Below are 26,488 nucleotides of genomic sequence, written 5' to 3'. Positions count from 1 at the left end.
ACCTTGCGCGACAAAATGACGTCACCGAGGCCGCCGCATCATCCTGAGAGCCAAGGTAATGCCCACCAATAATGCTGACTATATGAGCTTTTGCCTGAGTATAAGCACTGTTGGCAGAATACTCAGCATATGAGCTGGTACTTTTAGTACTCCAGCAGTATACTGCATATAACAATGAGAAATGTAAAATGAGAAATAGTCATGAGGCTGGAGTACTACAAGTACCAGCTCATATGCGGAGTATATGAGCTGGCACTTGTACTCTGGCCTCATGGCCATAGTACTTCTCATTGTACCCCTTTATTTTGCAGTATATGGGCCACATAATAATCAGCACCATATACTAAAAACAGGGAGAAACTGAGAACTGTTGAGGAAGAGCTTCGTGTGTGTCTTTCCACCATTCCTGCCAGGATATCCTTTTTGTGTTTATCGAAACAGGCCCAGGTTTCACACTGAGTGAGTAAAATAAATTTAGAATCTATATTATTAACTATATGTATAATATGACTGTTTTAGTGTCATTTTGTGCTATTTTGGTTGGTGGTGTGCCCCAGGATTTTCTAAGTATAAAAAGTGTGCCACGGCTCAAAAAAGGTTGAAAATCACTGCTCTAAGCAGTCATAGGGGGTCATTTATTGTTATTTTTCTTCCTATCTATTCTGTCTTTTTTATTTGACATTTTTTGACTCATTGCAATTTTGCGCCTTTTTGGGGACATTTTGAAATGTTTTTCGTCAGACACATTTATGTGTCACATTTTCTATTCCAGATGTGCTAAATGTTGCAAATGACATTTATTATTTTTTGGCGCGAAATACTCCAGACTAAACCATACTTAAGGAAAACTTAGAAAATGGAAAGAAGTTACTTGTGACATTTGCGTGACATTTTTGTGACATTTCTCACAAATGTCTCAAAAAGAGATCTTTAAAAAATCCCTCATTTAATTCAAGGAAAAGTGATAAATTACCAAGGAAGCAGACAGAAAAACGACAGACAAAAACAACCAAAACAAACAGAGATAAATGACCCCATAGAGTCCTCCTAATCCTATTCTACCTGAGTTAATTATATTAGGATTTTGTCCTGATCACCCGATTATTATCTCATAACTCTTATCTCATGACTTCTTTGAAGATCCCTCAAGAACCCAAATATCTGATATTTTGGGGTTGATGTATTTTGAGCAGACCACAATAAAAGATTCAGATGGTCTACCCTACAGCAACACAGAACATGAGCTATATCTATGTACTGTCCAAATGTTGCTTTAGATTGTACTGGAGCTTTCTTATAACTGCTGCTCGGCTAAAGACCCACCAGCATCTCCCGATATATACTAGACTGCAGCATCGTGGGGCAGATGTACTGATCCCACAATTTAGACTGAAATGTATATGCCAAACCAATCAAAGTGGCTCATACTAGAGGCAAAATGTGATGTTTGATGATAATTTGGTGAATGTGTGAAGCCACACAATGTCACAAAGCCACACCCGACTCTCACAAATTCAGACACATCTTCTGATGTGTGTCTAAAATGCTTAATTTTGCACTGTTTGATCCATAGTATCTTAGTATTGGGAGAAAACATATATCTATTGCTGTAAAAAGATCGCTTGTACTTACACTCCACTTGTGAGAGTCCCAGGCACTAAACCAACCAGTGAAGGTCGGAGGTTCATGGCCTTGTTTTACTGTAATAATTGGAGTTGCCAGGTCTCGGCCTGCGGGATGAGATTTCAGATATTCTTTTGCAGAGTTGAGAGATTCCGTTTTCTCATACTCATTTGCTGACTTGCCAATCCATAGGAATAGCTGAGGTGAAGGAAAATGTTACTATTAAAACATTATTTTAGCCTGGACATATACATGTTTTATTGTTTTAAATAGAGAAATCTTAAAGTCCTTTTTAAACTAAGATATTAGAACCGGCCATGTGTCCTACCCATACCGTATTGGAAGCACAGAGCTACATTTATTACAATGGGTAATATGGTCATTGAGTTAAATGGCCATATTGCCCTCTGTGACGCACCGTGATCAAGATATAAAAATGTTAGAGTCTCCTGTATTTCTGTTCTGTACACACCATAGAAGACCATGGGAACGCTTTAAATATGTGTACCATACGGTTGTGCAATTTATGCTGCTGTATAATTTTGGGGTTGGGCAAGCTAGTAACACTGTATTTTATACACATACGGAACATATACAGTGACATACCTGTACATATGGTTAAAAAACCTCATGTATATATGGCACTGAAATATATGTGGATAAAAGCATACATAAAAAAGCAAAACATTTTTTCAAACAACTTTTCATAACACTCACTCCTGAGCGGCACTCGGCAATCTCCGTCAGCTCCATAGAGATGAATAGAGCAAAGCGGTCATGCCCGGTCGTCTGCTCCATTAATCTCGTGGAGTGACGAGAGAACCCCTACTACTCGTGATCTGTGGGGGTCTCATCACTGAGACCCCTACTGATCAGTAAGTTAGGCCCTATCCTGTGGACTAACTTGCTTGGTGGGAAAACCCCATTAAGAGGACGGAGGATGAAAAATAGCAACCAATGTTTCCTTTTGATATATTCTGTCAGTGTATGAAGGTTGCTATATTTAGAGTAATTATAATAAATTTAAAAGCAGATAACTGAGTGACATCTTGAGTGTGAATGTATGCAGGAATTATCTTATCATTTTCTACTTGGTCAGACATCACATACCTCTTCCCATGTATCCAGCATCATGACATCATCTTCATCAAGGTCACTCTGGGCGAAATCTACCACTTCTGTCATAATGAATCGACCAGTCTGGTTGGAGCACTCAAAGAGTCGGGGTTTGTACTGTACAACCGTCTCCTGGAATCTGTACAAAATATCACAGAAAATAAACTTACTTCAACTGAGTTCCTTTCACCTTATCAAACTACTGCAGGGCCCAGTGATGGAGAAATCCAGCCTTCTCATCCTACCTTAAGCTTAAAAATTTGACGGCCATGGACATCATATGTATTTGGCACAGGTGTAGAAGACTTTAAGGAAATCTACCACATGGAAACTGCTTTTTTACGTAGTTCCAGAGGTAGATTTCCCATGTGTGGCTCATCCTTGCACATCTTGTATCATTTATTAGAATGCTGCCTATCAGATTAAAATGTTATCTAGGTCTAAACATGCAAATTAGCTGCAGAGCCTACATGGGGTGTGGAGTAGCCTCTGTGAACTCCGGGGTTTAACGTTACTCCATGGATCTAATTAGCATTACACATTAAAGTTAAATTATCTTACTGAGTGGATTTCAGTTCAAAGGTATTCTTGGTAAAGGTATTTCTCCTCTACCTAGCATTGGTGGACTGAAATTATTTACCTTAACTTCACCCAAATTACTGTGAATAGTATTTGCATTTACCTCTTATCACTGGAATATGGAGCCTTGCCACCCAGAGCCACCCAAAATTCAGCAGGCTCTTGCCCTTCCAGGATGGTTTGCTTGTCTTGTGTGGAAATAATATTGGCCACAGTTTTGGCCATTTCTCTCTCATCTCCACTGCAGCCCTGGAAGGTAATGTACAACATTTAGATCATTTGTGGACAGTTGTTATAATCATATTATCTGCCTATGGGTAAAATAGTTATATGCCTAGAATTAATCACTGACCTTTCCACACCACAGGTAGCACATGGTATCAGTCTTTAGTACAAAAACATCATTAGAATTGAGGGAAGTGGCTCTGGCTGGGACTTCGGTGGCCTTTGTGTTATATTCATCTGTTCCTCTGACTTGGAAAAGTCTGATTGCAGGTTCCGGCTCTGTATTTCCACTGCGACTGGTTCCCCCCTAATGCAATAGTGAAAAATGTTGATTATTTCTAAACAGTATATTGTACAAAACTTTAATGTAATTTCTAAGTGCAAATCTATCTATCTATCTATCTATCTATCTATCTATCTATCTATCTATCTATCTATCTATCCATCAATCTATATATCTATCTATCCATCAATCTATATATCTATCTATCATCTATCTATCTATCTATCTATCTATCTATCTATCTATCTATCTATCTATCTATCTATCTATCGCTAGACAGGAACAGAAGAGACAGACAATATAAGCTTGGACAGGACAGATACTCCAAAAATATCTCAGTGGGTGATGCCTCAATGATAAATCTGGTAAACTTTCGATTGTCTAGTCTAGTTTATGCTAAAATTTTGGTGCAATTTGTTGTGTTGGTCAAACAATGGTCATATATGTTTCAAATTTGCCAAAACATGCTAGATTTTAGTATATTAACACATAATGTCAAGCTGATATCATAATAGTAAATGGGCGCTAAAGTGTATACAGGTCCTTTCAATAGCTATCCTTAGAGTAACGGTCTTACAAAATCATCCAATAATTCAGTATTTAGTACATGGGACAATATCACTGTACCTCATATATAATCATCTTTCCTTTAAAGATGGCCTGGAAGTGTTTTGGTTCTTTCCCCATGGTCACCCGTATTTGTACTGGCTGATCCTGGTATTTGCGGTCCAGTTCTACAGCGTGAAAGGCGCACGCCGTGATCTCATCTTGTGTGGCATGGCGACCCTGCCAGTGAGAAATAGAATATTAGAAAGGCAGAATTGTCTGTTAATTTTTAGTAATGGACATAGAGCCATCCCAAGGAGCTGGTCGAATGATAAATAACCCCCAATGTGTCCATTATTATATAAGTTCCCTACAAGTAAACAGATAATTGAGAAGAGACGTAAAAAAAACGTCATCCATATGTACAATGGGGGTAATTTATTGACTGGTGTACTAAATTTTAATACCAGTAAACAGCATCCTGGGTCTAATAAGAGGTTTCAAAAGCCATTTCGGACCTGTCGGATCTGGTGGTTTAAAGAGGTATTCCCATTTCAGCAAATTAATGATAACTTTCCAATATACTTTCTGTATCAATTCCTCACGGTTTTCTAGATCTCTGCTTGTTGTTCTTCTATAGGAAGCTTCTATGTTTACTACCAGTGGACAGAAATCTGACCATGGTCACACGGTGTGCATCTCGTTACATCACACATCTCTGATTACTCTCTGTAATGCTAACGAGCTGTATACCTGTGTAATCATGGTCAGTTTTCTGTTCCCTGGAAGAAACTTTCTATGGAATGACAGCAAGCAAAGATCTAGAAAACCATAGGAATCGATACAGATACTATATGTTCACCTCCTGCCTACCCCACTCCTGTCGCGCCAAAAACTGATGTGCGGGGCTGAAAAACTTAAAAACTGACAGGAATGGGGCTTAATACATGCCCCCCAATGCTTTGTTCCTGATACATCACTTACCAGCCACATGTAAAGCAAGTAATTTGGTTTCCCTGATTTGATGTATGTGTATAACACCAAATAACAATCTCCTCCATAGAATCTTCCATAGGTTTTCGGATCAACTTCTTTAAGCTCCAGATTTTCAACTCTCCAGATCTGAAAAGTTTATAAAACCCGGATCAATTTACAGCATTGAAAAATCCTGTGAAAAACTCTTATCACTTTTATAGCCAGATTTTAACATTGTCAATTACAGTTCTGAAATATGCAAAGTTTTTCAGGATGAGATAAGGAAACTCATGCCTCTTTCTACCTTGTAAGGCAGCTCCCTTGACATCAGCCATGACCTACTAGAAGCCTTATGACATGATGCAGGATTAAAACCAAACCAGTATATCTATTCCAGAAGGAACAGATTCCCAAGTAAATAAACTTGGACATTCATGAAAAGGTATCTATTCCACTAACACCTTCTACTGATAAAATTATCATTCCATATGTCTGATAGTGTGAATATATTGTGATGTATAGTTTTAATATTACCGTATATACTCGAGTATAAGCCGAGGCCCCTAATTTTACCACAAAAAACTGGGAAAACCTATTTACTTGAGTATAAGCCGAGGGTGGGAAATGCATTGGTCACAGCCTCTCCAGTATGTAGCCAGCCAGCCCCTGCCCCAATGTATATAGCCAGCCAGCCCCTGCCCCAGTGTTTATAGCCTGCCAGCCCCTGCCCCAGTGTATATAGCATGCCAGCCCTTGCCCCAGTGTATATAGCCTGCCAGCCCCTGCCCCAGTGTATGTAGCCCCCCATTCCCCGTTGTGCAGCACAACAATACCGGATGGATTGCACAGAAGATCCACGGGTGCCGCCAGAAAGGCGAGTTTTGATTTATTTATTTTTTTGACTCGAGTATAAGCCTAGTTTGGGTTTTTCAGCACATTTTTTTGTGCTGAAAAACTAGGCTTATACTCGAGTATATAAGATAGTTGTTTTTGACTTTTTCTATATTATATTTACAAACTGTACATGCCAGGAAACTTTATCTACTCACCTCCACCTTCCCTGATGCATCATCCACCATCCGCTGTTCTGCTGCTAATTCCGGCATAGCATACAGCTGGTTAATGTCAAATTTAGTTTGATCCACCTTGGCTATACAAAACATAGTTTTATTAACACTAGTAATATATTATATTGCAGATGCAATCTATTAAGGCAAATAATTGACTATCCCTCCCCTAAGTGTGTTTCTCAATAAATATAAAGGGATTCAACAGAGACCTGGCTTGAATGATCTGTTTAAGTAATGGCTGAGTTTGGACATATCAGTGCAGGTTTATCAAAAGTGTCTTAAAGGGATTGTATGAGCTATTTAAGTTATCCCTTATCTTGTGCCCCCCACCGACCTTGAGAACAGGGCCCACCCGCATTTTTTATGCTACCTTATCTCCGCCTTTTTACTGCTGCCATTCCCCTTTTTAATACAGAGGACGCACCTTTTTTCATTCCATTGACAAAAGTCTCTAAAAACAGTTTGAAACGGAATCCAGTTGTACACAGATTGATAAATCTGTCCCCATTGTCTACATATGATTTACTACTACTTTTATTAGCCTATGTACTGCTATCATAATCTCCAGTATCAGACAAAAGAAATGGAAATCCGGATTGCCTGCTGGATTTACTAGTCTCTGCTGGAAAACTGACTTTAGCAAAAAATTCCACCAAATCAGATGTGGTCTACAGGTCTGAACTGGCAGAGTTTGTGACCATATCCATAGGCTGGAGGAGCACCGGCATTTAAAATGCCATTCTTAATGAATTCCCCAGTGTCTTACTCAAGCAGCAAGATAAAGTTGTACGACAACTTACCAATCTTCCCCACAGAGAAAGTTTTGCCAAGTCCTTGTGTCTCTCCATAATCTCTCCAGTTCTGGAAGAGCTGTTTGAACATGGTTGACTCCGCTCCATCATTGACCACCTCTATATTTGTGGTAGCAGGATATCCCTTGCCTTGTATAAAACCCTACAAAGAGATCATAATCTAATAATTTATCATCTGCAATTATATATATATCCATTTGACAAAGTGACTGGCAACACCCAGTTGTCAATATATTTATGTACATCCAGAAAGGATAGCAGAGGAGGGACACAACTTTGTGTATAAACACACTACAAGTGCTACACACACTTAACATTCTAGCACACATGTCCCTTTGCAAATGACGAGTTTTTTGTCCCCTTAAAACAACCCAATTCTTAAAGGGGATCTACCACCTCTAGCAAGCGTTAAAGTCTACTGTGAGGATGTGATAGAGAAATGCAATGGGATTTCCATAATACCTTCACTATTTATCTCAATTATGCAGTTTCTAAGTTACTAAAGTAAGCAGCTCCTAGCGCTATCTCCGATGCAGCAGTGTTACACCGCTAGCATTATCAGAACTCTCCGATAACGCTAGCAAACACTGCTGCGTTGTACAATAGAAATGGAGACCATGCTCAATGCGGTCTGGTGTATTTGTGAGGGGGCGGTTTGAGACACTGCCTATTCCCTGGACCGTCCTGTCCACTCCATAGGCATGCGGCAGTCACCGGCCCTAGCCCCACTCCGTCATGAATACACTGGACAGATTTGAGCGCGTTTCCAGCATTTCTATTGTACAGCACTGCACTGTTTGCCAGCGTTATAGGTTTCCGATAACGCTAGCAGTGTAACACTGCTGCATCGGAGATAGTGCTAGTACACTGAAATGGGGTGTTAGATAGTAAGTAGCACCAAGTGCTTTTGTTATGGGTGACAGGTCCTCTTTAAATCTGTTAGGCCCATACCCAGCAGATTATTATCATGACTCTTTTGATATAGTAAAATTTCATCAATCCATGATCATTGCACTTACCACAGCTCGACTGAAAGCGGATTTCTTCTCTTCCGGACTGGAATGTTTCCCCCTCCAAACATAAATCTTCACTCCTCCTTGATCTAGAATGTGACAATCCTGCAACAGGGAAGGATCCGGAGGTTACACCTTCTTATGAGTAGAAGCCTCTCACATCATAATTATGGCAGTGATAACAGAGAACAAAAGCGGAAATACATGTAAAAGCCCAATATTCTTTTACTACCATATTAACAAGTTTAACTGGAAACTACAATTTCTTTATGGTATATTGGAACCCATAGGAAGGAGGGAAGTCCTGTATTCCAGTTCCCTGGCCTCAAAATAAATCCAATTGTACTGTAGATGTTTTACAATTTCATTGTATTGATGTCACCAACGTACCTGGTGCTGCAGAAGATCTTGCGTTAGAGGTTTTGTTGCAATTTCTTCCACAACCAAATCTCCATCTTTTTCAAACACACTGCAAAAGAGAACAAAGAGAAGTTATTCCATGTATTGCAATATAAAGATGACAGCAGAAAAAGTAGTATAATAGAAAGAGTCCAGCAGTCAACGCTGAATATTCCAAATTGATCGGACGATCCGACTGATTCGGACTGAGTGCAGGATTTAACTTTCAAATTGTGTCGCAATCCAATGCACTTACATGCACCAGGAAGAAGAATGTGAACTCCATCAAACCTTAGCGGGGAAGCGACACATGCAGGATATTTGGCGCACAATCTTAGTGTATTCTCGTTGGACAATGCACTTTTGGTGAACACCTCCGGACGAGTAAGTAAATGTGTCCAAATGGCCGAGATTTACTAAAGCCCCTGCGCCAGTTTTCTGACTGACTTTGCACGCTTGCACATGAATTTATAAAGTGTCTGCGCCAGTTTTGTGTCGTGGCTGCACTGCGCCCGACAAGACAGAAAGAAGCGCAGCTAAAGGGGCTTGTTAGTGCTTAGTCGGAGTGTGCACCACATTTATTGCTGGCATGAGCAAGCGCTTTAATAAATGTGGGCTGATGTCCATACTTTATCAAATCAGCCGTGAAATTTGTTTGTGTCACTGTCATTGTATTTTATGGAGCTTTTTTGTCTATTGCTATTATTGCCATACTGGTTAGTTGGTGGTTTAAAATTGCCAGAATTTTAGCTCTTTTTAGAATATAATGGAAAGTCTTCCAAGAAGCAAATTGCTAATTAGCAATAGTCCACAGTGACCTGCATCAGATTCCTGGGATAAGTTAGACAATTGATCGAGTTTCCACCTCTAGCCCTGTTGTAGAATTGCTTGTTATTTATGATTAATGACAAATATTCTCTCCGTGTATGAGCCGCAGTGTTAGAGGGTTTTGCTGTAGTTTTGTGACTTACTGGTAAAGCCTGACATTAGCTTTTTGTTGCTCATCAGCTTTCTCATCCGGCACAGCATTCTTCAGTTCCCCAGCTCTGGGCCCAAGGACGGCTGTCATTATCTGCATCAAGTCAGGGGAGTCTATTTCATTGTCTATTATGCCAATCTGGGCTCTTCCCCCTCGCTCATCATCCCTTATGCCCTGAGCCATGTTACAAGCCTGCGGAAAGAGAGTTAGATATATGTCAAGATAGGCCGCACAGGATAAATGTGGATTAGTTAGGCAAATCTTTCTTTATTACACTTTATCGTGGCTGATGTACATATACATCATTTTTAATGAAGAAAACTAGTCCATATTTCATATCAGTATAACATATTGCCACAACTTTTTTTCCAAAAGAGATTCATTTATTGAGTTCACTTATTTTTTTCTTATGCATATAAGCACCTGGGTTTTATCCTAAGCACCCAAAGATTTTTTTTCCGTACTGGACCTTTCTCAACTTACGTTTTTTCCCAGCTAACAGCATCCTGACCCTTATCCTCCAAATCTCTCCCACTGCTGATGCACCTTTATGGGTTAGGAAATCTACTATCAAATCCATCTTGGTAAACCAGGGGCACTTACATCCATCCTTCCTTCTAAAATCAACTTTAAAATTATGCTAATGAGTCAGAAAGGCTACTGGGTTACTTACCAAAATCCCTCCATGCTTCCCAGTCTGTTACACTGTCTCCCCCCCTATGCCTGATGTAATCTTACTGCAGCCCAGGAAGTTCCAGTACACAGGGGGAAGGTGGAAGTGCTCCTTTAACAGCATGTAAAGCTTCAGCATGGGGGGCTCTGGGAACCAACCCACTAGCCTTTCTGGCTTATTAGCATAATTTTAACTGTTGATTTTAGAAGGAAGGAGGCCACGGATAACAAGATTAAGAACATATAAGAAGATTACCACGGTCACGTGCCTGGATATATGAGTAAGTTTCCCTGGTTTATCCATGCTTGACCTTGATGGTAGATTTCCTTAAAAATGTCATGCATGATATGCTCTGCCCAGCCATTGGCAATATCTATACATGCCCTGGATACACAATATTTCCGCAGGGGAGCAATGAGGACTGGAGGGATGAAGGAGGGTATGATGGTACACTGAAATGGGGTGTTAGAGAGTGGTACCCCAGGACATAAAGCAACATCCTCCTAGCTTACATAAATCTTATTACTTAATTTTTGGAGAAATAGGTCTTCAATATCTAACAATAAGAGAAGGAATATTTTGTTAATATTCAAACCCAGACAATGTATGGTTGCATCAGAGGCAAACTCCATTAGATTATGTTACAGACAATGTAAGTATACTGAAGACTTCCAATCAGTGGCAATACACTGCCTTACTGTAACTAAGAGAAAAATGAATGTGGTCTGGAGAAATTTAGGCTCTTGCGATTGTAGTGATAGGTAAAATACCATTCCTAAACTAATTTAGGCAAAACTGTCAAATATGGCCAACATCACCCACCTCCCAGCAGCCTTTCCAACATGGAAGTCAAAATCCCATCAAGCCACTTGCCAGTCTTTCTAGCTCCAGTCAGTGCTCAATGTTGATAACTTTATCTATACAAAATGTTTAAGGGTCTCTTATCCAAATTCTTGCAATGTGATGGTAAAACACAGATGTCCCAAGTGCCATTACATACATTTCCCTTTCCTCCTTTCCTCCTCTCTTGGCATTTGCTAGTTTGTTTCCCAAGTACAGTAATGAAGTGTGTCAATATTCCAATATGCTGCCTTTGTGCCAAAACCCAACAATATTGTATGGTACAGGTAAGTTCACACATGGAGTATTTGTTTTAGAAAGTTGGTGCTAAAAAAAAACACTGTACAATGTTAATAAATTCCATTATTTGGAAATAATAATAGGTTAGTTGAAAATTTACCAAAGACCTCAAAACCTACACATATTTATAAAGAAATACCACTAAGATACATCTGACCAGCAAAATTCCCCCCAAAATATTCAGGCTCTCAAACCCAGACTTGAAAGGGAACATGTGGCCAAAAATTTTCAGGCTCTCAAACCCAGACTTGAAAGGGAACCTGTCGCCATATTTTAACCAATAAACTAAAATTCATAGCGCTATGCTAGCTATTGCCCACACTGCTAAAAATGTATAGTTCCTATCCTCAGAAAATTAACTTTATAAGCCTACCTGTCACCCTGCCAAAAGAAGAAGCTAGTCACAAGGGGTGTGTGTTATTTATGCGATTCAGCCCATGTCTTTGACATTCCCCTCTTACCCCTTCCCTTTGGTAGAGCAGAGCTGAGCAGAGGATGAAATCAGCCAGAGGAAAAGGGATTTAAGGAGATGCTGAATACTTAAGCCAAGTCACACAGCGCTGATCTCTCTGGCAGGGTGCCAGCTACGCTTACAAAATTTATTTTCTGGGGATAGGAAGTATGAATAGTTTAACTAAAAACAGTGTGCAATAGTTAGCATTGTGCTATGGGAACCTATCATAGGTTTATTAGTAAAATTCTGGTGACAGGTTCCCTTTTACCTAAAACTATAAATGTCCAGCCACACATTACAATATTCTGGTTGCATATATGGTTGTGGGGAGGAGGGGTATATAAAACAATAAACACTTTATACTCACCTTCTCTGTTGCTCCCGCTCTCCCACAGTGAGTATTAAGGTGTTTAATGATTTATAGCCGCCCCATCATATATTAATTTTTAAGATTCCAGACAACCCCTTTAAGGCAGCACAAATATTTAGATTGACATCTTGGAAACTACAGCCGATCCCCTACTTAAGGACAACCAACTTACAGATGACCCTTAGTTACAGACGGACCCCTCTGCCCACAGTGACCTCTGGTGAAGCTCTCTGGATGCTTTACTATAGTCCCAGGCTGCAATGATCAGCTGTAAGGTGTCTGTAATGAAGCTTTATTGATAATCCTTCTTCCAATAACAGTACATAATTTAGAAAATCCCATTGTCACTGGGACAAAAAGAAATTTGGCTGGAGTTACATTGATAAACTATACCTGTTTCGACTTACAGTACATACAAATACTACTTAAGTACAAACCTAAATAACTTACCCCGTACATAACCCCGGAAACTGCCTGTTTATGGCTGTACAAAGGTAATATGCATTTTTTAGCAATAAATTCACTAAATGTCACCTTTAATCACATATGTATATATGGCATAAAATGAACTACTCTCTTACTTACTTACTTCTCATGGATCATTTACTCTACACAGTCACTTTCTACATCTTCCTCAATCACTTACCCTTATCCTCTCAGTTTTGTTGCTTTCTGGCCCGTTCCACTGGATGATGACTTTTCCTAGATCCAGTAGGAAAACATCTCCTTTGTTAAAACTGCTCCAGGCCAACTCAACCTGGAAGAATAAAATACAATATTTTACACAGAAGCAAAATAGCTAAGAAATTACAGCGTTGACTGCATTGTAGTTAATAATATAGCTAGTGTCAGATATAAGAACAATGGCGTAAAGGGTCCTATAAGACACTTTTAGGAACCCTTGTTTCTAGAAGTGAATTATTATATTCTTTATTAAATTTTTATATCTAAAACTGAGCTATATTATTTATTATCATATTTTATTTTTCTGGACAATTATTTTAATTTTGCTACAACGTTGTTATTTATGATTAAGTGTTAAGTAATCCATAGCCATATTACTGAACATCTGCCATTAAAATTGCTATTTTCCACCAATGTATGAACATCTCCCATTTTTTTTTTTCTTAAAGGGGTTTGCCCATAATACTAATAATTCCTTTTTTTATATAGTGCTCACAGATTATGCAGTGCTACACAGAGGTTGCCAAAAAATCTGTCCTGCCCGACCCTAAAGTCACAAGATCCAGGGTCTGGTCCAGGGGAAACCAAAATTGTCTACACCAAGACTGATAGACACAAGTTGGAATTATATCTGAGAAATGTTGTATTTTTATTAATAACAGTAAATAACAGAATGTGTTATTTTGTTATCCTGAGTCTATTTAAGAATCTTGTCTTTGTGGGAATACCCCTTCCCTTAGCGCCGTACTAGTACTGTGCAGGCTCCCGCTATTAGCGCTCAGTGGCATGCTAGTACTGAGTCAATGCTGGTTCAGCTCTACACCAGAGTTGAGCTGGTATCGGGAGTCGTGGGATGTAAGTGGTAATCTACCCCAAGACATCCCCGAGTAACACTTGCGCTCCGAGTGGGTTGATTATGTAGGGTGGTTTTAATGCTAAAATTTCAATTCGGAAAATATGGGAAAGCGATATTTGATTTGTAAGCCGCATGACATCAAAGTAAATTATCCAGACATTTCCAAAATTATGAAAATGTAAAGTAGACATGTGGGAAATGATATTCAGCAATTTATTTAGGTGGTAAATCTATCTGCCTGAAAACACGATGATTTTGAATTTCAATAATAGCAAATTTTTCAAAAAATTCATAATTTTTTCAGTTTTTTGTAAATAAACGCAAAACTTATCAGCCAACATTTACCACTAAAATGAAGTACAACATGTGGGGAAAAAACAATCTCAGAATTGCTTTGATAAGTAACAGTGTTCAAAAGTTATAACCATATAAAGCGACGCAAGTCAGAATCCAAGAAAATCTCCTGAGCCTTAATCTACAAAATGGCTGCGTCCTTAAGGGGTTAAAGAAATATTCTGACTCTCAAAAGCAAATCCACCCAAAACAATTGCTCTGTATAGTAGCTGATTACAGCAGGTGCCTGACTTATTAATCGCATGTTGAGAGCAGTTAAGTGTTCCTCTTTATTAAAATACTCAGACAAGTACAGCCAGTCCCACAGAGGATGCATTGAAACAGATTCAGAATTGTGAAACAAACAAGATATTGTGGACTATCTCCCACTGAGAAGAAAAACAAATTCAAAAGGTTACGACTACAAAGGATTTCAGTTCAGCATTCTGAACAAGACTGAACAATACTTGTAATGGCGCCAAAGTGCCTAAAATCCACAAGTATTGTTAGTTCCTTTTTGAATGTCTTTGGTAACATTTGGCTAGACTGGTCCTCCTGCCAACTATTTGTGTTCATCTTCATATCATAGTATGTAGACTGCATTTATGTCATTGCAATATCTTGGTACTTAGTGAGACAGGGAAACAGGGTCACCATCAGGGGGGTTTAGTGGCCCTAAGTCACAGAAAACCCTCCACTCTTCCCAGGTGGAGGGAACTCACTGTGCACACAGGGCCGGGTTATCATTTTGTGGGCGGCCCAAAAAATTTGGCAGTCAGGGGCCCCAAACTTCCTAGTGGTGGCCATGGGGGTGGGGGGTGTATCTTGAAGATGCTGATCCCACATATAAAGTTGACCTTGAGAATATTAATTGGCTGCTGTAATCATGTGAATGATGTGTTTGCTAGGATTAGTAGTTCACCAACGAGAAGGTACCCATTAAAACTTTATTGGTTTCATCATTGGCAATCATCATGCATAGCAAGTAGCTAGCCACTTCTACTAATGTGAAATAGGAGCTAGCACCCTATGACGCATGATCCTTGCAAACACATTTTTTTGAACCAAGGCAGCCTGAATGGTCCCCTTCAGATCGTCGGAGTAGTGATGCCAGAGCTGCCTGGGTATTAACGAGTATTGAATAGTTTATTTTATATAATTTTATGCAATTTTCTTTAAAGAGGACCTGTCACCCCCCAAAAATACCTCCACCAAATATGTTCCCCCTAATCCTCTCCTTAGCCCATTTATATTTATTACATTTTTATTAAAATGTTTGTGTGCAAAGTTTGTTTTAATCTATCCGACCTCTTACCAAATAAGAGGTCGGATCCTCGTACAGGTGCCCTGGCAGTTGGCCGTATTCATGAGGGGGCCGGCCGACACCCCCGCCTCCACGCCCCAGTCAGTCGGGGACCTGTAAGAATAGCCGGCAGCAGCGCACTTATTGCGCAATTGGTGCTGGCACCCTGCAATGTGGCACGCCGAACTGACAACGGCTGCGCCCGCACTGTGCTGACAGCGGCTGCGCCGCACTGTTCGCACTGCCGGATGAACATTCAACCGGAGCTGTGGATAAGCACACTGCGGTGCAGCCGCTGTCAGCACAGCGCGGGTGCAGCCGCTGTCAGCTTGGCACGGCTGGCGCTGTCAGGGCACTGCATCGCAGAGAGCCGGCACTGATTGCACAATAAATGCGCTGCTGCCGACTATTCTTACAGGTCCCCGACCTGTCCTCCCCGAGGAGGTGTGTAGGCCGGCCCCCTCATGAAGACGTCCAACTGCCAGGGGACCTGTACGAGGATCCAACCTCTTATTTGGTAAGGGGTCGGATAGATTAAAACAAACTTTGCACACAAAAATTTTAATAAAAATTTTATAAATTATAAAGGGGCTGAGGGGAGGATTAGGGGGAACATATTAGGTGGGGGTATTTTTTTTTTGGGGGGGGGGAGCAGGTCCTCTTTAAACCCCTGTTCACACTGGGTTTGTGAATCTTTTGGACAATCTCATTTAGTGATTCCTTATAAAGATCAATATGGAGAAAAGGCCGGCATTTTTTAGTGCCTAGTGGGATTTTATTAGTTACCCATCTTACAGCAGGATACCACATACCTCTGTGGCTGTGACGTGTTTTCTGCCCTTTACATGCAGTAAGCGACGTATATTGTACATATTTGTCTCCACATGTTTAAACCCTGAGGCGACTCCTCCTTTCTTGTATCTGGTGTGAGAGAAGTAAGAGAAATGTTTGGTTCCTGATACTAATAAATGCATGATTTATCAACATGTAGTGCAAATTATTGACCCTACATCAGTACCACATACTAATATAAACCATAACAATAATTATCATAATGAACTTTATTTATATACACGGTGATAAGAACAGCCCCGTCTCCAACAGCCAAATATAGCCGTGCTATGCTGTTTCTGTATCTCTTTTACAGATTAAAAGGAGTTACGGAAACAGTATAGGAGAATGAGCTACACTATTTCCATAATTCCCAAGCTCTGCTATACTGGAACTACTATTCACCGCTATGGGAGCCACAAAACAGTATAGGACAGCTGCATTCGGTTGTTTCTGCAACTCAACATTTTTTAGGGTGCGTTCACACGTGGCAGTAACACAAAACGCATGCGTTAATGCGTACATTAACATAAGGTTAACAAATGCATGTGTTAACACACTTGTCAACATTCAACATTGCGTTAACACATTCTTTTTTTAAACACAGTGTTAACAGCTATGTAATCAGGCAAATCTCCTCTTCTCAGCTGATGTGTTGAAAATGCATATGTTACTGCCATGTGTGAATGCATCCTCATGGCAGCTGCTGTAAAGTAGAAAGGATTAGTCACTAGTGATGTGTGGTCTTAACAAGCCGTCTCAAAGAGCTCACTTAACTCCACCTAACCGCCTCCAACTAAGTCACTCACCAGGCCCCCTTTAAATTACAATTGATTGATTGGTTAAAAGTGGAGTGCCGTGGGGTGATTGACTGGCCTGCGGCTCCCTATTATATTTTTAATAGGGAGCCGATCAGGAGCCAGAAGAGCCGTCTCTTTTTAGTGAGCGGAGCCTAATGAGCCAGATCACTAAGAAGAGCCGTCATTCCCATCAGTATTAGCCACCAGCAAGTTCAATGCAGCTAATAACATGTATGTCCTATAGGCTATATGGACCAAGCCTTATGGAGATGTCTACACAAGACATAGATGTAGGTTTTGCACGTGTATGTAATATGACAAAAATATATAAGCCATTTAATAATATCAAAAGTTGCAGGTATCAGAAAAGAAATCCCACTTACATGATACCATTCTTGAAGTAGCTTTTAAAAGTGGCCGATTCATGCCCCTGCACCTCTCTGTGTTGGATAGGGCTCCCTCCTAGTGCCTCGTCCATCTGGGTTGTGTAAAGTGCGGCAGCTCCTTGTTCATCCTGAGTAGAGTCTGTCCCTATCCAGTAGTGGAGATCACTGGACGTCCCACTGGATGATTGCTTGATCTATGGAAGGGACAAGAGGAAAATAGTTTATTCTGACCTTGTCTACAATTACTGAGCCAACGCCATACGATTATAACTGTTGGCATAAGTTACAGGCGCATAAACAATTAAGGGCAATTGTGGTACCAGCAAATCAAGGTCCCGTCTCCCCATTGCCAAGAGAGTGTAAAGTCACCCCTCCAAATTGCCTCTTTATTCATCCTGAATGTGACTGACAGAGATAGCGGAGTACAGTGCTTGGCTACCACCTGCAGTTACATAGAGAATGAATGGCACAACAACTCACACCCTTAAAGGAAATCTTCCATAAAAATCCATCATGATAAACCAGTGACACTTACTCATAGACCCAGGCACTGTGACTGGTAATCTTTTTATATTTGATTTCCTTCCTTCTAAAATTAATGTTTAAAATGATGTTAATGAAGGGCTATAGGAGCATTACCAGAGCCCATCTGTGCTGTAGTTTCACATGCTGTTACAGTGTGCAAGCATCACTTCCCCTCACACTGTGTGGCAAAACTTCCACTGCCTCTATGGGATCACATCAGACAGAGGGAGGGAGAAGGAGGTCATGCATAACAAATATCAGAAGATCACTACAGTCATGGTTCCTGGATCTATGAGTAAGTGTCTCTGGTTTATTATGATGCATTTTGTTGGTAGATTTCCTTTGACTTGCTTCCCTGTTCACAAGAGGGATATGGGATCCATTCTCAAGATCAGTAAAGGTCCTGGTACTCAGACCTCCAGTTCTGATTGTCTTGTGCTATTGGTGTCACAACCCCTATAATGGGAAGGGGGAGGTCGTTTCAGAAGCAATTTTTTTCTGTTCTATATCACCTAGAAATATTTTAAAGGTAAGGATCTCATCATTTAGATGACATCAGGCTTATGGTTTTTTGACCTATGGAAAGATACAGATGTATTTTTGATGTATGGTGAGATACAGACAGCTAAATACATAGTTGGAAATGGAATCTGGAGATAAAGGACCAGTTACCACCTAATTATTTAACTGTTTGTATGCCCAGTTCTTTAGATCACATAACCACAAGCTTAATGGTACATGAAAGCTGTGATTTTTATCTTTAATATGACACCATGTTTCTAGGTACTATAGAACACAAAAAGGGGCATCTGAAGTGACACTCCCACTGCAACCACTCAACATGACTCATCCCATGTAAAATTAGATGAGAAGAGTCATATTTGTCAGACTTTAGCAGATTTTATCCCCTACCTGACAGAACTAGTAATTTAGTGACAGGTGTACACGGATATAACAAAGGAGAATCACAGTGTTTACTGATCCGGTGCATTTCGCTCTGTGCTGGGTTTGTTTAGGGCATGGCAGGATTCGGCTGAATTCTGAGGGTATCCTTTTTCACCATTAGCAAACACACACATTCCGTCCTTCCCTTCACCCGTAATATCTAATCACAGGGAAGAGATCACTTGCACAAGATATTCCGTAATCATAATTTATCACCTGCATATGTGATAAATGTCTCATCGTTGGGGTTCCATTGATTATTAAAACGTGGCTCCTAGCACTCCCCTTGTCAATGAAGTGATGGTCACTGCACTTTACTATTTCCTACTTTCGTTACTGTAACAGCAATTCCCAATAAACTACCAGAGACCTTAATATTTCCTTTCAGTGGAGCGTAAAGGGGTTGTACCAAGTTAGGCAGTTATCCACAATATAGGTGATAACAAAGTGATTGGTGAGGGTCCGACTTCTGGACCTCCAACCGTTCCTGGTAATGGAAGACCCAGCAATCCAGGGAATGGGGGGTCCTGTTCTCACGAATGGGTGGAGCGACAGGACAAGCATGCGTCCTGCTACTTCATTCAATAGCGGAGCGCTGTGCTTGGCAGTTTCTCTCCCATTAGGTAGAATGGGACCCCCGTTCGCTGGATTGCTGGTGGTCCTGTTCCCATGATTGGTCAGGGTTTCAACAGTCGGACCCTCAACAATCACCTTGTTATCCCCTATCTAGAGCTAGAGATGGATTAACGTTGGAGCTCCTGCTCTGGGCTCCCTGATTCTTCCTCTTCAGGGGACCCTGGAGGGAAGCTACAATCCAAATTTCCCCATCATCTTTCTAATGTATTGGTGAACTCAGGATTCCAATACAATTGAAACCTGTGTTACAGCAGGGATCAATAAGTTACTACTTAAAGTGTCATGTTGGCACTTTGCAATATATAAATCGGTATTGGTTGTAGTTTGGGCACTCTGTCTCCAAAAGGTTCGCCATCAGTGGCCTATATACTCTTTGCTCCATTGGTAAACCTTCTAGTGTCACTTTCCTGCACGCCACTTTAAAGTTATGTTATTTTTATTACATTATTTAACAACTGTATGTATAGTAAACATCTGGAATATCCTGAACAAACTATAATAAATAAGAAAGATTTGAAAGAAATATTAAATACATTTTTGGAAGATAATATTAAGCTGCAATGACAAGAATGACCAGCAGGTGGTAATGTGTTTGCACCATTCAGAAAATGCTATAGGATCAGTGCAGGGCCATTTTGCACATAAGTGGTCCCAGTTCAAAGATTACTAAGGAGAACCTGCAATTTTCTACAAGGGAAAAAAATAATATATACAGGATAATAGTATGCAGTTCCCAAAAATGCAGTAATAGTACTTATACCATGCCCTCCAACATTTGGAAAACCAAAAGCTGGAAATAAGATGAAAGAAGCTGCGTACACTGCTGAAAATCTTCATGTCATAAGCTTATGCCTTCTAATGTGCACCAACCCCAGCCCTAGTATGGCCACACAGTATAATTCTCACACACAGTAGCAGTGCTGTCCTGTGCCTATATATACAGGATAGGAGTAATTATACTGTGCCGTGCCCATATATACATGGTAGGAGTACTAGTACTGTGCTGTGCCCATATATACAGGATAGGAGTAGTAGTACTGTGCTGTGCACATATATCCAGGATAGGAGTAATTATACGGTGCTGTACCCATATATACAGGATAGGAGTAGTAGTACTGTGCTGTGCACATATATCCAGGATAGGAGTAATTATACGGTGCTGTACCCATATATACAGGATAGGAGTAGTACTACTGTGCTGTGCACATATATACAGGATAGGAGTAGTAGTACTGTGCTGTGCACATATATCCAGGATAGGAGTAATTATACGGTGCTGTACCCATATATACAGGATAGGAGTAGTACTACTGTGCTGTGCACATATATACAGGATAGGAGTAGTAGTACTGTGCTGTGCACACATATCCAGGATAGGACTAATTATACGGTGCTGTACCCATATATACAGGATAGGAGTAGTAGTACTGTGCTGTACCCATATACAGGATGGGAGAAGTAGTACTTTGCAGATAGCCATGAATGTGCACACAACTTTTTAGGACTATTTCCTAAAGAATGAAGCTACAGCAGTAGCCTGCATACCAAATTTACTGATACAGTGAGATGGAGAATGGGATCCTCATTTGTGATCAGTGCTGGCCCAACAGCTGGAATTAATTGGAATCAATTGGTATGGGATAGCTTAAAGGGAACCTGTCACCAGGGACCTCATTTTCACTAAAGACAGGTTGCAGGAGCCCATTACACCTGCATTGCAAATCTGACTTTCTGTTTTCTCTAAGCATTTGCATTACAATAGCATTGTGTGTTATAACTACCTTGCACCCATATAGAATCGTCTGTGTAGTCCTAAGGGTTGGCCTATGGTTTGGATGCATTTAAAAAAACAACATGTGACTTGTCTGTGCTGCAGACTGCTTATCTTTCAGCCCCCACCTTTGTGCTCTTGTAAGCTCCTCCCTCCCTCACTGATGTCAGCTCAACAGGCTGTGAACTCAGCTTGAAATGCATCCAAACCAAAGCCCAGTCTCTAGGACTACACATAGTATTTTGTCAGGGTGCAAGGTAAGTTATAACACATAATTATATTGTAATGCAAATGCTTAGAAAAGGTAGAAAGATATATTTGCACTGCTGGTGTAATGGGCTCCTGCATCCTGTTGTTAGTGATAATGAGGTCCTTGGTGACAGGTTCCTGCATAAGGCCTTACTATCTCCATTAGAAAGTTATCATATGAGTCTTATCAGAAAGCATAAAAAAATTGACTTCCTGTCCTCACATTAAACATGTAAAGTGCATAATTTCACTAAAAGAGGACCTGTCACCCTTAAAAACTGCACTAGGAGCTTCTTACTAAAGTAAGCAGTTTTTCCGATAAAACTAACAGACACTACAGGGCCATAGATTCAGAACGCCGGACCGAGCTCACAGCGGTCTGGAGTATTCATGAGGGGGCTGTCCGAGGAGGAGGTGACTGCATATAAGTTTTCTGGAAAACCTCTTTAAGTAAAAAGTCTTTTTAAAGGAAACCTACCACTTGAAGTGGCAGGTTTCCGATGGCAATACCGAGCACCAGCTCAGGGTGAGCTGGTGCCGGAGCTTATTTTAGTTAGTGTTTTAAACCGCGGTATCGCGGTTTGAAACACTTTTTAAACTTTATAGCCGGCGCAGGCAGGTACGCGCTCGGCGCTTACCGTGCGTGTGGCTACATAGGAAGTGAAGGAGAGCCGCGCGCATGGTAAGCGCCAAGCGCGTACCTCCATGCGCCGGCTATAAAGTTTAAAAAGTGTTTTAAACCGCGATACCGCGGTTTAAAACACTAACTAAAATAAGCTCCGGCATTGCCATCGGAAACCTGCCACTTCAAGTGGTAGGTTTCCTTTAAGGTTTTTTTCAGTTTAAATTAAGAGTTAATCTTAGAAAGATGTTATTACTATGGTATTTTTCGGACTATAAGGCCCACAAAAAATGTGCCTTATATATGAACCGGCAGTACCACCAGCACCATAGTGCCGACCACACAGCAATACTCATCAGCCGCCTGAGTAAGCAATTTAACCCCTATACCTGCCAGCCCTGTAACGGGAAAGAGAGGAAGCCCCAGGGAACCCCACAGGACTAACACCCTGCCTGAGGAAAAAGAAGCTTAACCCTGCAGCATTACCCTTTAGGATTAACATTAACCCCTAACAGCCCATACCTCTGAGATCCGAGCACTGGAGCTGCAGTTGTCTTGAACTGTGCACAGGTCTGCCACCTGCTGTTCATTCATCCTTATAATCCGGTGCGCCTTAAATATGAACCTAGACGTTTTATCAGGCATTTATTAATCTGCCTTATAATGTGTGTAGTTGTGAGGGGTTTGGAGTTTCCACAAATAAATCCCACGCTTGATGAAACGCCTGCCTTCTGTACAGAGAGCCTGAAGGTGTCTCTACTTAATGGAAGAGTAAAGCTGTGATGCCAATATGATGTACACATTTACACTCATGTCTGTGGTTATCTGTACTTACATAGAGAATGATGTAGCAGTCACCTTCAAAGAAACTTCCATAGGCTTTTTCAGGAAGTGGAACCATTTGCATTTTCTGAAAAGTAAAAAAAAACATTACATAATTGTAACAAATGTAGGATAGAATACATACAATAACAATGTAACAACATTTACTTGGAGATGATAAGTTTGTTCTGATGACAATTGCTTTTGGTATGCAGATTTATGCAATGGGGGGAGGGAAGATTTTGTTAGACAGATACAGTCTTTTCTATATCCAGTTTGGGAACAAAAGAACTAAAAGCCCCTTAATATTGCAACTTTTGTATGTGGCAGTTACAAAAGTTGTTTGTTCCACCACACAAGGCCACTACCTCTCGGAGTAGTCCTAGTCCTAGGTCAGATTATGTCAGTACAAAGCATCAAGGGTGAGGCAGAAAATAGTCAAACAGTCCAAGCTCAGGCTAGATGGTAAAGAAAAGTTCAAGAAACAAATCATAGGTCAGGGCAGGCACAAAAAACAGAATCCAAGAAACGGACCAGAAGTCAGGGCAGGTGTATATGAATAAGAGTCAGGACAATTTGAGATTGTCCACAGAGCAGAATGCGGAATCAGAATTGTAGTCAAGGAACCAAACCTGGGTGAGACACAGAAAACTTAGAACACAGCAAATAAAAACGCACCTTCTCTGGAAACACTAGAACAGTGGTGGCGGACCTATGGCACGGGTGCCAGAGGTGGCACTCAGATCCCTCTCTCTGGGCACCTAGGCCATCACCAAAGAGGACTCAAGTTATCTACTTGCATTCCCAGGCAGACCAGAACTTGTCATGCTCAATGTTATTATAGAGCAACAGCGCTGCCTGGGACTACAGGAGGGGTGGGAAGGTGTGGACAGATCAGAATTATTATTGTTGCTCCTGCTCCAGGCAAAATATTTCTTCCTGTTCTGGGGAACAGGAATAATTGGTCCTCATTCTATCTACTGTATTGGTGTCCTCAGAACACTGATACAACAGAGCGGGAAGCAATAAGTTAAGGAACAAGTGGGTTGTAGTTTGGGCACTTGGTCTCTAATAGGTTCACCATCACTGCACTAGAACCTCAACACTTTGGCATCATATATTGTGGGAAGATGCTTGAACAGGGACACATTAGGACTGAGCACACTGGTCCCTATAATGCACCTTTGCACTGAGGAGCCAGTAGAAAGCAACACCCAACAAGGTTGTTACAAACTAACGGGAAAGGAAGCAGCAGCACAGCGGCACCCGGTACTGACTTTCCCCATGACACGCCAATTTTATAGAGAATAAATTATGTAAGACTAATTCACAGCTCTTTTAAAAAATCAACTTAGTTTTGTAAATTTGGATTGAAAAAATGGGGTGGGATTCATTTGGGGAATGTGAAAAAGACATGGAGTGAATAACACTGACAGATGCTGTTTACTGACATACGGCTATTGTGTGTGACTAATATGTGATGACTAAATTAGGAATATAGGGAAAGCCCCAGGGGTTAGGTCTCTGTCTGCTGACTGATGTGCAAGAACAATAATCTCCATTGCATCTTTCTGTAGAACTCGTTGTATCTTTACTGTATATATTAAAGGCTACAACTTTCCATGAAGTCTATTTATTTCAATAATTTAACGTACTAGCATAAGCTGCAATTCATAATCCAACCATTAGGTAAATATTGGATAGACATCTAATGACAGAGTATCACTGAATTATGTTGTTTTGTATAGCTGTTCATCTTGTTACACATATTTGGGCAAATCCATCTATAAATAAGGCTGCATTCACACAAATGTGTGATTTCTCCGGTCCTGTATTTCCATGCTTTATAAATCCAAATGAATACGTATATATGTGACATTTTTCATCCGTTTGTGCACGTATGCTATTATATCCATACTGTATCCGTATAAGATACAGTGGGCCGGCAAATGATGGATGGCTGACTATTAGCTGGCTGTCAGAATGCACCTCCCACTGGTTCTGGATACTGAATGTATATACGGCAGCATATGGTGCCCAACTGTATGTAACCCGTATTTTATACATTCCCATAGACTTCTATGAGGCATACAGAATGGAAATACATGAGAAAATAGGACAAGCTCTATATTTTTATACGGCCCTCTTACGGTCCTTATGGGCAATACGGTCATGTAAATGAATGGGCCCATATGCTACCTGTATGTGCAGCCGTATATACATCAGTCTTCATACATTTGTAAGGAAATTCGTAAGGAAATTCGTAAGGAAAATGCAGCCTAAGGGTAAGGAAAGGCACATTTGTATGAAATGTCTATCTATTTACGAACATATCTAGAATAGAAGCAGCCACTTTCTAATTGATTATCATCAAGTGTGACCACCTTTATAAAAGCAGAGATTTGGCACAAAAATGGCCACAAAACTAAATAAATGGAAGCAACCTTATGAATTATTCACCCAGTAAATTATTATTTCAGTTTTTTGCTGCCAAAAGTGGTTCTACAAACTTATGATCCATTTCACAATTGGATGTTCCATTTTTGGAATAATTAAAATAATAATAATAATAAAAATATGGTGGAATCTGTTGTGCCTCGTATTTACGTTATTTTAGGAACTTCTAAGACCCAAATATTTTTTAAATGTCCTCCTACAGAAATCCATACAACTCAAAGAGGTTCCACTTTCTTTTTCTCATCAATTTACACCATGAATTGGCTATTGTCAGGTGAGAATATTTTATCACAGCCCCACACTGCAGGAAACAAATATTTAGGAGCCAGGTGTGTACAAAGCTAATTATGAGACTGACATCTCCTCTATATAAAGGCTGTATAAACAGAGATGTGCAGCCTCACATGTGATAATAGCTTTTCAGCAGCCTGCAACCACACGCTATTGGCACATCAATGCAAATGAAAGATTCCCATTGTGTATACAATAAAACCCTCTTTCATTCCAATTCCAAGTATCACGTAATGCAGGAGTCTTCACTTCATGCCCACTATAAGATTAGGAGGTATTAGCTCTAACATACTAAATATTTTTTTAAAGTTCCCAAAGCAATAGTCTTTATGTTCTATTCAGGATAGTGGCTGCAACATGACAATATTAAAATTAATGGAAAATCCATCTTCTTGTTAAAAAATGGTTGTGCCCTAAAAGTTTTTGCATCAAGATGTATTTATATATTTATACAGTATTATGTAATCTTTAATGTAATGTATCTAATCACAGTGGTAATCTCTGCTGACATTGGAAATAAAGAATAAAGAAAATGTGAAATGGGTTGAACAATGCTGAAAAGTTATATAAGCTAAATTTATGCCACCTTTGTCCAAATAGAGTTTTCCCCAACAATGGAATGGAGTCTTCCAGAAGTTTTGACCATATAAAGTTGTAGATAAGGTTATATAGCAGCCATGGAGATCTATGTAACTATTCCTTTGTGTTTGATGTTACTAG

General features: G+C 40.3%; 1 protein-coding gene across 2 annotated transcripts in view; it reads right to left on the bottom strand.

Annotated features, from left to right (window-relative positions):
• Window positions 1-26,488, bottom strand: part of VILL (villin like) — a 43,989-nt gene that overhangs the window by 3,833 nt on the left and 13,668 nt on the right. For both annotated transcript variants that reach the window (XM_072153838.1, XM_072153839.1), the window contains exons 3-17: window positions 23,034-23,108; window positions 17,448-17,644; window positions 16,246-16,354; window positions 12,904-13,014; window positions 9,613-9,812; window positions 8,633-8,711; window positions 8,249-8,347; window positions 7,218-7,371; window positions 6,397-6,497; window positions 5,357-5,494; window positions 4,454-4,612; window positions 3,671-3,850; window positions 3,422-3,567; window positions 2,734-2,878; window positions 1,633-1,821 (exon numbers count right to left, since the gene is read on the bottom strand). In XM_072153838.1, the coding sequence (XP_072009939.1) occupies window positions 1,633-1,821; window positions 2,734-2,878; window positions 3,422-3,567; window positions 3,671-3,850; window positions 4,454-4,612; window positions 5,357-5,494; window positions 6,397-6,497; window positions 7,218-7,371; window positions 8,249-8,347; window positions 8,633-8,711; window positions 9,613-9,812; window positions 12,904-13,014; window positions 16,246-16,354; window positions 17,448-17,644; window positions 23,034-23,108 (2,082 nt within the window). The remainder of the gene's footprint in view (window positions 1-1,632; window positions 1,822-2,733; window positions 2,879-3,421; window positions 3,568-3,670; window positions 3,851-4,453; window positions 4,613-5,356; window positions 5,495-6,396; window positions 6,498-7,217; window positions 7,372-8,248; window positions 8,348-8,632; window positions 8,712-9,612; window positions 9,813-12,903; window positions 13,015-16,245; window positions 16,355-17,447; window positions 17,645-23,033; window positions 23,109-26,488) is intronic.

This window comes from Engystomops pustulosus, chromosome 5 (assembly GCF_040894005.1).
Source record: "Engystomops pustulosus chromosome 5, aEngPut4.maternal, whole genome shotgun sequence".
Classification (NCBI taxonomy): Eukaryota; Metazoa; Chordata; class Amphibia; order Anura; family Leptodactylidae; genus Engystomops; species Engystomops pustulosus.
Note: the sequence above shows the minus strand (reverse complement) of the source record. Positions and strands in the feature narration are given on the sequence as shown.